Genomic DNA, 15,636 nt, shown 5'->3' on the forward strand with positions numbered 1-15,636 from the left:
CTGTCCTTTTAATTAAGGACTTGCTGCTTCACGTTCAGACTGAGTAACTGCTGTTATTTATTTGTGATTTATGAAGTTAAAATATACATTTTTTTCCCCCCGACTAAGCAACTCATCTAAAGTTTTTTTCTTTTCTTAAAACGTCAGAAGCTTGATTATTTAAATAAATATATCTAAATAAAGGATGGCGTTGGATTTGAGCAAGGCCAGTAGAGGGCGTCCAGGAGACAAGCAGGAGACAAGAGAAGAGATCATTACATCATTATCATGCGACGAACTGAGGAAGGACAGATGAGAATGTGCATGCTGATGATTTGAATTATAACTGCAGGCTGTTTGGTTCTCGAGGAAAACAATTAATAAATAGTCTCTGTTTACATCCTACGTTATCTAAATAGTGTATATTTGGATCAGCTAGTCACAGTATACAGCTAAAGCGAACAAGAAAACACATTTGAATATGTCTGTAACGGAGATGTTTAGCTATATCCAAGGCTTTCTGAGCGCAGATCAAGATATCCGAGAGGTAAACAACTGCACACATAAACTGGCTTTTTGCAAAGCAAAATAACTTTACTTAAAATAAATGGGGTTTTAAGAAGCAATGTGAAGTCCGTTTGGAATGTCATGTAACGTTACTGTCGCAAAACCTCTGAATAAAGTTTTGCTAGTTAATATAATATAACAGCGGATTTGTGACGTGTAAATTAGACTTGATAAAATGCAACAGCTATCAAAGTCTTGAAAGAAAGTTCAGCGGATCTCTTTATGAATGTGTGTCCTGTTTAATCCACACGTGCTGTCGGCCTGACTTATCTTAAGTTATTCTTCCTTCAGGACATAAGGAAAGTTGTCCAAGTTCTGGAGCAGACGGCGCGAGAGGTCCTCACTGTTCTTCAAAGTGTCCATCAACCAACTGGTTTCAAAGACAGTAAGACAAGTTTAAATTCTTCATCTAAGTCTTTTGATTTACACGATGCTATTTATATGCGTTTTCATTCCCTCCACCAGTTCCCAGCAAGTGTTTGAAGGCCAGAGAGCTGTTCTGCACCGTGAGAAATCACACTGGAGAGCTGAAAACTAAGTTCCCTGCGGAACAGTACTATCGGTAAGTGTAGATACCTCTTTAGCAAATCCCCCCAATTGTCTAGTGTTGATAATTATATTAAAGATTTACACGTCCTCATCTTTCCCTAGGTATCATGAACATTGGAGATTTGTTCTTCAACGACTTGCCTTCCTTGCAGCTTTTGTGGTATACCTGGAAAGCGAGTCCTTGGTTACACGTGAAGAGGTGGCAAAAATACTTGCCAGTATGTAATGTTCATGTTTATTTATATATTTTCTATACTTGTGTGAGACTGTTGTAGATTAATTTTACTTTACACTTATGCAGTTGAAGTCGACAGAGAAAAAGGGTTTCATTTGGATGTGGAAGACTATCTAGCAGGCGTTCTCATTTTGGCCAGTGAGCTGGTAAGTTGTTCTTGTTTTTTTTCTCTAAAGTTCATTCAGACTACCAATCTTACAACCTTTATCAATAAGATTATACCTGTTACTGTAATTAAACATGTAAGTTTACATTAAGGAGTTTGAATTAAGTGTCAGTGAGTGATTACATTGACAGTAATTTGCAGTGACAAATGAATCATTTTCATTTAGTTTAATTTTTGTAGTGACCTAATTATGCAAAAGAGAGTTTTACTTGCCCGTCCGATTGAAACGCGAGAATGATTCTGATCTTATACAGTCATTGTAAACAGCGATTGTTTATTGATAGTGTATTTCTGGTAGCTGCTCTGCCTGTCTATTTGTGAGAGACATTAGTGGAGAAAACAAATGAGCGTAACAACACACAAAAAACTCACAGAATATCACTAACATACTGAGGTAAAAATTGAGTTATTTATAATATATGATATAGTTAAGTAACATAACACGACTAAGGGAGCTGTTCTATAATATCACGATTGCAAATGTTACATTAAATTTATAGCTTAATAGACAAGTAGCCTAGTTAATATGTAGTCACTCACAATTTAGACGTTATATTCACTGGTTTTGTTCTATTTCACCGACGAAAAGCAACACTAAGCGCTGTGTTTTGTTATTGAATGTTTCAGCATTTTGAATGAATCGTTTTAATGAATGACTCAATAGCTATGATTACATGTACACCTTTTGGTTCAATCGGAATAAAATCAATCCGATTGATGAATCCGAACACGGTGTTTACATGAACGATAAATAAAGTTGAATTAACGGGTTGATGTGCACATTTGTATGTCACAAGCTTCAATTCGGAATTGATTTTTTGACTTGCGCACACTGCACGAATACTACCGCTGTTCGCGCATAACTTTTCTCCTCTATTGGTTCTTTCTTTGTTTTAAACAGCATACTTAATATTTATCCGTCTCTGGTCATGATTTGGAGACAATGAGCATATGAACCGTTTTGTCGTGCTGCTTATATTTATCACGCAGTAAAACCCAGCGCCCAAAACAAGTCGTCTGTGGATGAGAGTCTGAAACAAGGACTGGTATCATTGATTTAATTTATTTTATTTTTATTTTATTATTTGTTTAAACATCAATCTCATAAAATTATATTAAAGTTGTAATTTTGCAGTGTAAATTAATAAATTTGACTGATAACAGCCCTTATTATTAAAACTGAATTTGATCAAATGTAAGAATTTGATATGAAAGATAACGTATATATTTAATAAGGTTTAAAAAATTGTCCTTTATAAAGGTAAATAACGCCCTGGTGTAAAAATCACAAATACGCAGATTTAAGTATGTAAAAGCTGATTAGAATATTGCTTCAAAATAAATTATATTTACTTATGAAAGACACCATTTAAAAAGTAGAAACATAATTGTCAATAAAGATGTATTGTAACATTATTATAAAATTGTATCATGGGCGATGATGCCCCAGACCCCCCTACAGCAAATGACTTCGTAAACATGTCACCCTTTTCACCACTTGTGAGTTTGCAGGTCTGTAAATGTGTGTCGGCAGTGTGTGTACACAACCACCCCATGTATTATCCCCATAAATCATAAGCAGTGTCTCAGAACAAGCCATTTGCAGTTTATGTGCAATGCAATGCATTATAGTGGATTTTGTTTGACCTCCTTGATGTGAAACAAATTAAAAGCACAATCTACCTTTTGCATTTTCTTCGTTTAGTCCAGGCTGGCAGTGAACAGCGTGACCGCAGGGGACTATGGACGTCCGCTTAGGATCTCAAACTTTATCAATGAACTTGACTCTGGCTTTCGCTTGCTGAATTTAAAAAACGACCCTCTCCGCAAGCGCTATGACGGCCTCAAGTACGATGTGAAAAAGATAGAGGAGGTGGTGTACGACCTTTCCATCCGAGGCCTTGCCAAGGAGCAGGAGACTGGAGGAGAATAAGTAGAACCGTGGCTGGGATTCTCCACGTCTGGAAGAGTGGTTAAACCGCTGTGCAGGTGGTCGGAGGAGGAGGAGGAGGAGGAGGAGGAGGAGGAGGAGGAGGGAAGGGAGGGAATGGAATGGAATGGAGGTTTTGAGGCCCTGGTATTTTTTTAAGTCACCAGCCTACCAGGACAGAGATCAGTTCAGGTTTTAGTGGGGAGATCTTCTCTTTCTCACTTCTGTTCGGAGATGTTTTTATGTACAGATGCATTTGTTTGCCTGTTATTTTTGACTGGATGTTTTTTTACTAGTATTGAATGCTTTTGTCTCGGCCATTTATCTTGTGCATCATTGTACAGTCGAACAAGAAAACATTGTTTTGGGGTAGATATTTAAGAATTAATACTGAAATATTGATAAAGAGAGGGAAACAATGGTAAATGTTGGTAGAAACAGAAGTTATGTGCCTGTGTTTGTTGTTTTCTGACCAGTAATGACATCAAGATCCTTTGTTGATGTTGACCTAAACCAATATTAGCCGACATATGAGACAAACTGATTCATTAGATTCGGTTTTCTACACTCATAGCACTTTTCTTGAATGTAACTGACTAAATCACGTTAATTGTTTCTTGCTAAGGAGTAAATGAAGGTAAAATTGATAAAGCTGTGCCAAAATGTTTAGTTCCATACTGTAAAGACATCTTGAATTTGTAGATCATCAGTTTCTTAAAGCACCGGCTTTGGTGCCATATTTACACTTTGATGTATTTCTCCATTAAAGAGAGAGTTCATCCAAGAATAAAAGTTATGTCATCATTTACACATCCTTTTGTCGCTTCAAACCTGTTTGACTAACTTTTGCGGAACATTGAAGATCTTGTTGATATTGTTTTGTCCATACAATCAAAGTCAAAAGGTTCTAAGTTTTGGGCCCCACTGACTTTCACAATATGAACAAAAACAGTTGAAACATTTTTCAAAATATCTTTTGTGATGCACAGAAGGAAGTCATACAGGTTTGAAACAGCACGAGGATGAGTAAATGATGACAGAATTTTCATTTTTGGATCAATAAGTTCAAATAGATTTTTTTGCTGTATATTTTTGACCACCTGCTTATTCTTCTTTTTTTCAGTTCATGTTCCTTTCCCTGTTGTTCTGGCTCTTATGTTGTTCTGGATGTTGTTGCATGCTGAACTCCATCTGCAGATAGTGTCGTATCAGGAAGTGCTTAGTAAAAATAACAATAAGACTTTCAAGTACATGCATTTGTTTTCCTTTGTAAGTATTTATGGATTTATTTTGTTTGTGGATTCTCTGTGCATTGACTTTTTTGTTACTCTTGTTGTGTGTTCTTTGTGGGTGCATGTTTTACTTAAAATGGTTCCTAGTAATTTCAACAATAATGCTTTGTATTCTTATTGTTTCTCCTCAAAGACAGATTTATATCTGACAGTATTAGCATTTGAAATGCCTGTTCATGTGGTGGTTTAACTGGGAAATCATTTGCTTGTTCAATAATGCTGTGTAATAAAGATTGTCATTGGGAATAATGTGCTCAGAAAACATGGGAGTCAGTTGAGAGAGATGGATACTTGTCATTTTTAATTGTAATTCACAATATTTTACACAACAAAAAAATAAAAATATTAAATTAGGATTTTTAAGAATGGAAAAAGTATTTAACAGCTCGACTGGTCTCAGATAAAAGTAACATCTCTGGCAGGTTCAACTCCTCTTTTGATTGTGTAATGTGGAAGCTATGGTATTTCTAACAGTATCAATGCCGTTGGAAAAACAGTAAATATTCATGTTGAAACCTAAATGCCAAGATCCAATGATGGCGATATATCTATCCATTAGAATTGACTTTAAACACACAGAGAGAGACCAGGGTGAATGTGGTTGATTGCTATTGCTCAAGTCAACTGTGGTTCATTTTCTTTTAAAGCTCAAACAATCTTTAAAACAAAGTACAGTAAAGCTTTGTAAACTGCAGAACAATGTCCTCGCTCCAGTTTTAGGACCTTCATATTAAAGTGCATCAAACAAAATCAGGTAACATTTAGCAGGTTGTCATTAAGCACAGTTCGTATATCAATGGGAAAGTTGGAATATTACAGCAGCTACTGAAAAATAATATTTTTCTCAATAATTTGACATAAGGCCCAATTTTTAGGTAGACGTAGAGGGAAAACTTGAACGAATAGTAGACTCATTTAGTATAAAATAAACAAAGGCACGTATTTTATCCCCCTCAAAGATTTAAGGAAAGCAACATTGTTATAAACTGGGGGGGGGGGGGGCATCAAACTGACATTTTCTAATTCAGGATCTGGCCACAGATGGCTTCAGCACAACCATTCATGTGGCAATACTTGATGTTTAGACTGATGCTACACCCTCATTTATGGAGAAAACATACCAAAAATTTTGTTACATCATCGATCACAAGGATACCAGCTTTACTGCCGCTACATAATACAATGAATATTATTGCTGTTTTGTAAACCAGCACAGTGATACAAAAATGAGAACTGCTCCTGGGCGGCAGTGGAAATAGTTGCTAATGGAAGAGAGAAGGAGGAAGAAGGAATTACAATGGTCCGAAAATAAAACAGCTTTACCCCAGTCTTCACACAAAACACAGGTTTCCACTCTGTAGTGCATTCTAAGAAGTCCACAAAAGGTCCATCCAATCAAAACATGTTCCCTAAAGCTTATCACAAGAATAATTTCACAGCTGAAAACATTTCTTTTCAGTCGCAAACTAGTTGTACAATCACTGTTTTACAAGTGCAGCATTGAGGCACCTAAGAAGGCCCTCATTTTGGTATGCCAAAGGGCATTACTTTTTGCTTGACAGTGGATGTTTCCTCTTCCCAAATGTCATTTATCTGCTTTCCACTCATACAAAGTGCCCCTTGTGGTCTATATTAATATTCAGTCTTTTAAATCACAGTAAAACCTTGCAATTTAAAAGTCCATTGGTGGAGGAACGTCCAATCAGATCGGATTCCCCCACACGAATACTGTTTTCTCACCAAAATATTGATTTTTTAAAATTATTGTTTACATCAGAGTTATGCTGGGAAGAGATGAGGGATGTCTCAAGACCGGCTCTGGGTTGTGTTAATCATAATATTAGGGAGAGCATTGCGTCGTTTTCTCCAGGATCCCAGATCACAAGCGTATCTCTTGATCTGTCGAAACCACTGCTGAGTGCGAGGTTTGTCGGAGGCACGGAAAACGAAGGCCTCTCGTCGGATGTCCAGCACCTCAAAGGTGTCTTCACAGTCAGGGTCGTTGGACACCACGGAGTTCGCCAGACAGATGGGTTCCCGTAACACAGTGAACTTCCCGCTGCTCTTGTCCTTGATAAGCACCAGTACACCGTCCTGCACCGTCTCTGAGGTCTCCAGACTCCCATCGGTCACCACCTCTGCGGTGCGCAGGGTGCGTACCATGAGTAAACCCTGAACATTCTGGAATTTGAGGGATTTGCTTCCCTTCTTAAGCCACTGGCCATCGGCGGGCTGCGCCAGCTGGAGCGCCCCCTCCATGATGAAGCGCGTGCTCTCTCGAGTCCAGCCCACCGTCTTCATCGACAGCTCTCTCATCTCGATGTTGATGACCTCTCGGTTCTTGCGGCTATCACGCCGGAAGGAACGCAAGGACCACGTGGCGGTCCCCTCCTGTTTGGTCTTCATGTTGATGTGCTCTAGATGGGACTCCACGCGGCTCTTGGCTTCTTTTAAGCGGGAATAATCCGGGTGACACTCATTGGTGGCCTTGCTGATGCGACTCAGCAGCAACGGGTACTTGGTCACACGCTGAAGCGGCGCCATGAGGAAGGAGCGCAGGTTCATGCGCCTGAGCGCAGTGTTGTCGTTCTGGGACACGTCGAGGAATATCCTGAAGGATGTAAGGGAGGAAACATAAATGTGACAATTAAGAGAGTTCCTTCTAATGGCATACGCTACTGATCTGTTCATCAAATAATCCTGAAAAATACATATCACTGTTACTACAAAATTATTAAGGAGCACAACTGTTTTCAACCTTGTTAATAATTCTTGATGTTTCTTGATCAGTAAATCAGCATATTAGAAGGGTCATGTGACACTGAAGCCTGAAGCAATGATGCTGGAAATTCAGCTTTGCCACCACAGTAATAAATTCAATTTTTTTATACATTAAAATAGACAACAGTTATTTTAAATTGTAATAATATGTCACAATATTACTGATTTTACTGTATTTTTAATCAAATAAATGCAGCCTTGGAGAGCATACAAGGCTGCCTTAAAAAAAATTTTTTAAATCATGTAAGTCCAAACTTTTAAACGATGGTGTATATTGTATAAATAAGATTGGTAACATTTTCAAAAAATTTATGGGCTATGTGACTTCCTTTTCAAATGTTTTTTCTCAAAGTAAAGTTGTACAAACGAAGACTGCTCGCCTAATTCATTGGGAGATTGCAAAGTAGTGTAAAACACATTAGCAGGGCAAAACAAAGGATGGGCAGATGGCAGAGTAGCCAGTGTGCCAGTATTTCAGGCTAGTGCCTAGTTCACTGTCACTTGCCCAGTTGGTCACAATTGCATTCATTGATCATATATACATGTGCCTTGTGGGTACAAATGTTTTGTGCTGATTTAAGTATGTCACCAAGTTATCTTAGTGAGTGACATGACGTGAAGGCCCAAAATGGTAACCCATACTCAATTTTTCCTCTGCATTTAACCCATCCAAGTTACTGCACACACATTAATTCATATGGCATACACTACTGTTCTGTAGTGTTCACTAGCTAGCTTGCTAATATGATGTTAGGATGAGTTAAATTAAAAAAAGTAAACTATCACATTTTGCCTTAGATTTCCAGCAAAAGTTAGTTTGAAATCCATATTGTATAATTGTCAGCTATTATTGCAAAATCAAAAAATAATACATTATTAGGTACAGGTGGTAATAGTGGTTGTAATTTGACACATCTTATTAAAATATTTTATAGTTGAGCCATGGTTAGAAATACATTTGAAAAGACCTACTAACTATCAATCTATTTAAACTGCTGATGCTTAACTGCCTTTATTTGCAAACCCTGAATGGCTTTGCAAATAAAGAGGATAATCTACAGTACTTTCTAAAAGCAATTAGAGAAAGTAACATGTGTACCTAAGAAGCTCTTTTTCTTTCTCCAGAGTGTTGAGCATGTTGACAGATGTGGACTGCTGCAGGCAGTAGGTTTGAAATGCTGGAAGCATGTTGACAAACTCCAAGAAGATTTCTCCAATGCACACAGTCTGCAGGTCCTCATCGCCCTGTATGAAGACAGAAGATTCATTATTATGAATAATAAATCATATTATAACATTATAAATCAAATTAGTGACTACCGATGTGGGGTTTTCCAATGCAGATATCGAGAGAGCACAATGCAAGGTCGCTACAATATATAAACAAACTGTTTAAAAAAATGTAGGGTTGGTAGGATTTCCTTTTGGTAAGTCTCTTCCACTCACCAAAGTTGCATTTATTTGATCAAGAATACAGTAAAAAACATGATATTGTGAAATATTATTACAATTTAAAACAACTGTTTTATATTTTAATATATTTTAAAGTGAGTCTTGAGTGTCATATGATCAGAAATAATTCTTATATGCTGATTGGCTTAAGAAACATTTCGTATTGTTATCAATTTTGAAAACAGCTATGCTGCTTAATATTTTTGAAGATAATATTTTTTTTAAGGATTATTTGATGAATAGAAAGTTAAAAAAACAGCATTTATTTGAAACACAAATGTTTTTATATAAATGTCTTTACTGACAGTTTTGACCAATTTAAAGCATCCTTGCTGAATATATCTAACTCTATCACTAGTGCTCCATACCTGATCAAACGCCTGATCGATGCTGTCCTGCAGATGCTCTGTGAACCTGTCATTGACATCAATGAGCTCTTGAACATTGCTAAAAACCACGGCCAGCTGCTCTGCGGTGAGCAGTCCTGCACTCTGCATGGGGCAGTAAAACTCTTCCTTGATGATGCGCAGGTCCTCTCCATAACTCGACTCCGTGTTGAGAAACTCCAGGATGGCTTCTTTGCGCTCAGTGCGCAGCTTGGAGCAGCGTTCGCACATGCCCTCCCCGTGGGCACCCTCTTTGTGTCCGCAATCTGGACAGGGCTGCTGAACTTCCCAGGTCCTGAGGGATGGCGTGGGTTTCCTCCAGCCCCGAGCCAATCCAGGGCCGATGCCGCTGTCCACTCGCTCTACCTCAGCTCCGGCACTGTGGCGGGCACGACGGGGCTCTTCCTCGTCTTCGCGCTCATCGCTCAACCCCACGACACCACTGTCTGCGCTCAGGCTGCTGACGGTACTCCAGCGGTGCTGTGCTGTGCGGCTCACACCCAGGCCCCTGCTCCTCTCCTCACCTCTGGGCTCCGAGCGGCCCCTGGCTGTGCCTGGCACTGATGACAAGGAACAAACAAACATCAGGAGATCAGCTCTCAGAATTTCATAACAACCCTTACACTAATTATTTTGTGATAATCCAAAAAAAGGTCTACTAAAATAATTAAAAACTCTTTCAATTGTCAGTTTTTAAAGTCATATACATTGGAACATAAAAGATAAAACAAAAAGAGACCAGAAAAAAAACAGTAAATATTCTTTAAAATATTTTAAAATTTAAGATAATGCATTTGAGGTGTCTTAAACTTTAAACAACAGTTATACAATAAGCCAATAATTATTTGGCAGCAGTAAATTTGCAGAGTATATATAGTGGATACTAGGGATGTAACAATATATCGTGTCACAATATATAGTAATACAAAAATGCATCAATATTTATCGTGGATAGTGCAATATGTATTGTGTATAGTTTACCTAAAATAAAAATTACTTTGTGAGAAAAAAAATCAAGTTTTAAGTGTCAGTACTACATTAAACTGTTGAATATGAATGTTGAATATAATAATAATATAATAATGCAAAGGGGGAATATTTGTGGGTCCTGATAAGGGCAAATGCCTTATGTTACCAGTGGCCAACATTATTTTAAATATATCTAGTCACTGACAGTGCAAGCATATTCGACTAAAATAATTCAGTTTTTTTCAGCTTCAGCTTCAGAATCATGAATATATTTATTATGGTGTCACTATTGTCCTGTGCGTTGGGTTACCAGCACCAAGTCCAAGCCTACTCATTTACACCCACAATGTAAAATCAAATTTAGCATTTTAATCAACAGTAAATTTTTTGTCAACCTTTTATCATATGTCTTGGAATATCGTATCGTATCGTATCGTGAGGCCAGTATCGTAATATGTACAGGTCCTTCTCAAAAAATCCTCCATAACACCTCAGCAGTGCCACAGGCTGATTGCCTCCATGCCACGCCGCATTGAAGCAATCATTTCTGCAAAAGGATTCCCGACCAAGTATTGAGTGCATAACTGAACATAATTATTTGAAGGTTGACTTTTTTTGTATTAAAAACACTTCTTTTATTGGTCGGATGAAATATGCTAATTTTTTGAGATAGGAATTTTGGGTTTTCATGAGCTGTATGCCAAAATCATCAGTATTAAAACAATAAAAGACCTGAAATATTTCAGTTGGTGTGCAATGAATCTAAAATATATGAAAGTTTAATTTTTATCATTACATTGTGGAAAATAATGAACTTTATCACAATATGCTAATTTTTTGAGAAGGACCTGTATCTAATAGTGACATGAGGGTATCGTTACACCCCTTTTAGTGTTCACTACTGTTCAAAAGTTTGGATTCAGTTTTTAAATGTGTTTGAAAGAAGTCCCTTTACTGTATGTCTGCAAAGGAAAAACAGTAATATTTAGATGTTTTGTTAAAATTTCAGCATCATTACTCCAGTCGTCAGTCACATGATCCTTTAGAAATCATTCTAATATGCTGAATTTAGTGCTCATGAATTATTATTATTGTTGAAAACAGTTGTGCTGCTTAATATTTTGGTGAAAACTGTCATCTTATTTACACTAAGTGTCACAATATTTTAAAGTTACAATAATTGATGAATGACAGATATAATAAATATCTACTCTCTTTAATCTATAATTAAAAAAAGAGAAAAATTAAAGTCTGTTATTACAAATTGTACTGTTTGAAATAAAAAATAGAGGCTCATTATAAAAGAGGAGGGACCTCTGGGATAGAGCTCAGAGTTAAATAATTACAATAATTTATCGGTATTCCTTTTAAGCTAATGCTACACGATGATTTAAATCGAAATCTAAAATAAAAAACAATTATATAACCAAATTCTGATGATACCAATTAATTTATAATATAACAAATAATGACAAATAAGCAAAATGGTGCTGGCAAGATATGCATTTGATAGTTGCCTTTAAGTGTAAAAACATAAACAAAACAAAGAACAGACACAGAGTATGGATGCTGCAGAAAGATAAAAGCAGTCCTCAGGTCATGCATGTGACAGCACTACAGTAAGCCACCTAAGGCCTAGTAGCAGAGTCTCATGATAACAACTAAAGTGATCCCCTTGGGTTACAGAGAAGCCAAAAAATTATTTTAAATGAAGGATTGTCAAAAGAAAACTAGGACAAGAGTTAGTTTACTTACAGCAAGAACTGTGAGCAAAGCTGAGTGCAGTTGAAAGAGTCTTACCACTGTCCCTCTCTCTGCGATGAATGTGCAAACGTGCCGCGGCAGCGATCTTCATCTCCAGCTGCTTACGCTTGGTGGCGTCTGCAGGCATGGGGTCGCTGTAGTGGGGCCGCAGGCGGCACTCACGCTGGGCCCTCACTGACTCAGACAGCTCATAGGCCGCATCTGAGCTGGAGCGTCTGCAGCCCGCCCCAGAAACCTGCCGATAGGACAGACATCTGTTAATCATCCGTGTACATGACAGAGAAATGGTCCGAAATGTATGTGTATGTAAAGGGAAAGGGAAAGTTCAATGTGTAAAACTTCAATGAAGGCAGATTTGATCTCTAAGCACATTATGAGAATTAATGGAACCACTAACTGTTTCAGATATTGATCAGTGTTACTGCATTACAGCACATTCAAAGGAGGTTACATTACCAAAGCTTTTAATATATTGTGGTGGTAAGAGACTTTTTTTTTGCTGTGGGTTTTCATGCCCATTTACTGTTCATAAAGTCTATTGACAGACTCCAAGGACATAAAATGCATCTATTTTATCAGTAGAAATGGTTCAGAAAACCAGTTTCCTTTCAAAACTGTCCTGTTGGAAGTCACTATTAATGGGATAGTTTACCCTATCCCAAACATTTATTCAGCCTCATGTTGCTCCAAACATTTTAACTTTCTTTCCTTTGATGAAAATGATATAAAACATTTAGAGAAATGTATCAGTCAATGGTAACCAAAAATGTTCAGTTACATGCCTCAAAATATTTTCTTTTGTTTCCGCCGAGGAAAGTCTGAAGTCTTTTATTTTTGAGTGAACGAACCATTTAAAATATTGACCCTGTTTTTTTTTTTTTTTAAACATTCCTAGTTTTATTGTGAATAATATACCTGCAGAAAAAAATCTTTCCTTTTGTAATATATTTCATTAAATAAATAAAAAAATTGTGACAATTATAAACTCAATGAAACATTTCTACACTTCCTGACAAAACTGTCCTTTTCGGCTTCCCTCAAACTACATGTAATACTTGAGACTTTTCTTGATCCATTCAAGGATAAAATCAGGTCAATCATTTTATTTTCCAGTTTAAATACATATTTCACTCAACAATACAGCACAATGCAGAAATGAAATGTGTTGTCAATGGTTTCATGTTGACTTTAAAAGTGTTCACACACTGACTGACAGAATTGTTAACCTTTCACCTTTTACACCTCTGAAACACTAGAAAGCTATTCCAAAATGAAGTCAGTACATAATGTGTTTCAGTTGAATCTAATAAATTAAAAACACAATCTATGGCGTAAAACCCCCAGAAGGTCACTTGACAGCATTAGGTTCTCAAGTGTTATCAACGTGCGAGAAACAAGACACCAAGGCTTCAGGTGACGTACAGAATAATTAATAAGGCAGCAGTTATCTTAATTAAAAACACTGAAATGCAAAGACAGAAGAAGAATCTGTGCGCAAGGGCTGACCAATGAATCATAGCAACATTGCACACGAATGCCAGCATTCTTTGATATCACCCTTAACCTTAAAAACATGCAGCCAGTCAAATGGCGTGAATGAATGTGGCGCAATGAACAGCAGGTCGGCATCTCAAGCAGCAGTGGCAGGACGCACAACCTGACACAGAGAGGAACGGAAAGCAGTTACCACCATGAAACCTGGCTTTAATCCTTCCTGCGTGTTGCTCTTAGCTGCGGCTCTGCGTGCTCCGCTGCATGTCTGCAGTCGCCTATACCGTGCAGATTCCCCTGCAACCATAGGCTCCCATGCGCGCTGATCACGCTCACATACATGCATGACAGAGGCGATCTTTCAGAGATGTGCGAGTATGGGAGAGACGGGAGCATTCCTTACGCATTCTGACGCCGCTTTCCCCTGTTGTCCCGCGGGCTCGGTGCAAGCCTCCTCTCCGCAGGCCGACGTTGTCATGGCAACGTGGGCAGATTGATGGCTGGGATGGGGAGCGGTGATGTCAGTGACGTCATTCTGCTCACGCGACAATCGGACGGGAGTCTCGGCTGCAATCTCTGCACTGCAGCTGGGGAAGCGAGGGAGAGAGAACACAAAGACGGAAAGTGGGAGTGTTAAATCAGAATTACAATTCCTGATTCTGCGTTTGTATGTGTGCTGTGCGGTCAACCCCCATCCCTCTAGGGAGGACCAGTGCCCCACAGAACAGAGGGGCTCAGGGTGGACAGCAATTAGACGCATCAATTCACATTAACACCTGAACTCCTCGCTACAGGGTTCTGAATGGGAACAAGCACAATCAATCTTTTAGATTCCTTTAAGTAAGGAGCTTATGTATGTCTGGATGACCCCACACACCGCAGACGATGGATAAATAACAGCACACAGCAGAGTGAAACTGTGTAAGATCTGTGTAAGATAATATGAATTGATTTCGGAGAATATCAGTTGAATTTTAGTTTTCTTACCCTTTTGTCATTTTTTTTTTATTGTTTTACATTTTGTAAGATAATAAGACTTGTTATTACTGCATGCAGAAAATTCAGCTTTGCCTTCACAGAAATGAATTGCAGTCTAACATTCAAATTAGTGCTGTCAATCGATTAAAAACTAATTAATCACCTAACATTCCTGTTTTCAATATATTTTTATATTGTAATAACTTCACATTCAATCGCTAAATTAATGTAGAAACAACATAAAGACATTATATTCAAAATATTTGATCTAACAGGTAGGAAATAAACAGAAATTTAATAGTTATCAAACACTTCGCAGTTTTCACTGCATGCATTATAAATTAAATATAAGATACAAAAGTTATTCAGTCAAGAACAGTGAGTGATTTTCTCTTTTTCTTTTGTTTTTTGATTAATTTAACTTTTATTCACATATAAACCAACGCACACATCAGATGTGATAAAAGGACGCTCTAACATGTTTATTTGGCGTGCGAGAACCAGCGAGGTTCATTCTCGTGTGTTATGCAGCACGTTTAAGCTTCCGCAAGAGGTTTCTTCTCGTGTGTCAAGCAGGTTCAGTTGAGCGTCTGTTTAAGTGCGCTGATCAATGTTTACATGTGAATAAAAGCCTCTATTTAATCTGTTCATCATATAAAGTGATCATGTCTCTAAGAAAATGTGGACTAAACCATTCAAATCATGTGGATTCTTTTTTTTACAATCTCTTTATAAACTTTTTGAAGCATCAAAGTGGTAGTTACGTTGCTGTCAATGGAGAGTATACAGAACTGGCTCAGATTTGATTAACACCCTCTGGGGTTCTTCGGACCAAATGGTCCCGAAGAATTTAAATAAAAAAATGGGTAAAATCATAGCTTCATCGGAATGGTCCGAAATTTGGTGACTTTGTTGGTACTTGGTATATGAACACCCCAAAAAATTGGGGACAGGATTTGAATAGTCTAAGTGGTTGTAAAAAAAATGTTCACACTCAGGGCCTTCGGGTCCAAATGGTCCCGCCATAGAAAATGAATGGGAAATTGGCAAAAATGTGACAATACAGAGTTTTTTAATGCGTACAATCTACAAATCAG

At 37.7% G+C, this 15,636-nt stretch overlaps 2 protein-coding genes across 2 annotated transcripts in view; one reads left to right on the forward strand and one right to left on the reverse strand.

Moving 5' to 3' along the window:
* The first annotated feature begins 237 nt into the window (after window positions 1-237).
* tsn (translin) lies at window positions 238-4,964 on the forward strand. Its single transcript, XM_077216831.1, has 6 exons — window positions 238-526; window positions 838-931; window positions 1,012-1,108; window positions 1,198-1,313; window positions 1,397-1,476; window positions 3,202-4,964. The coding sequence occupies exons 1-6, from the start codon at window positions 461-463 to the stop codon at window positions 3,427-3,429; spliced, it is 681 nt and encodes a 226-aa protein (XP_077072946.1). The 5' UTR covers window positions 238-460; the 3' UTR covers window positions 3,430-4,964.
* A 28-nt stretch (window positions 4,965-4,992) lies between these two features.
* Window positions 4,993-15,636, reverse strand: part of arhgef49 (Rho guanine nucleotide exchange factor 49) — a 29,618-nt gene continuing 18,974 nt past the window's right edge. Inside the window, exons 4-8 of the mRNA XM_077216830.1 lie at window positions 13,965-14,148; window positions 12,107-12,305; window positions 9,320-9,897; window positions 8,599-8,744; window positions 4,993-7,329 (exon numbers count right to left, since the gene is read on the reverse strand). Of these exons, the coding sequence (XP_077072945.1) occupies window positions 6,525-7,329; window positions 8,599-8,744; window positions 9,320-9,897; window positions 12,107-12,305; window positions 13,965-14,148 (1,912 nt within the window). The 3' untranslated portion in view covers window positions 4,993-6,524. The remainder of the gene's footprint in view (window positions 7,330-8,598; window positions 8,745-9,319; window positions 9,898-12,106; window positions 12,306-13,964; window positions 14,149-15,636) is intronic.

Source organism: Siphateles boraxobius, unplaced genomic scaffold, assembly GCF_051911475.1.
Source record: "Siphateles boraxobius isolate OS27281-9 unplaced genomic scaffold, OSU_SipBor_1 7, whole genome shotgun sequence".
Taxonomy (NCBI): Eukaryota; Metazoa; Chordata; class Actinopteri; order Cypriniformes; family Leuciscidae; genus Siphateles; species Siphateles boraxobius.

Coding starts and splice junctions, on each gene's coding strand:
- tsn (XM_077216831.1), top strand. CDS start 461: ATGTCTGTAACGGAGATGTTTAGCTATATCCAAGGCTTTCTGAGCGCA. Junction 932..1,011: donor ACCAACTGGTTTCAAAGACA/GTAAGACAAGTT, acceptor TCCCTCCACCAG/TTCCCAGCAAGTGTTTGAAG. Junction 1,477..3,201: donor TCATTTTGGCCAGTGAGCTG/GTAAGTTGTTCT, acceptor TTCTTCGTTTAG/TCCAGGCTGGCAGTGAACAG.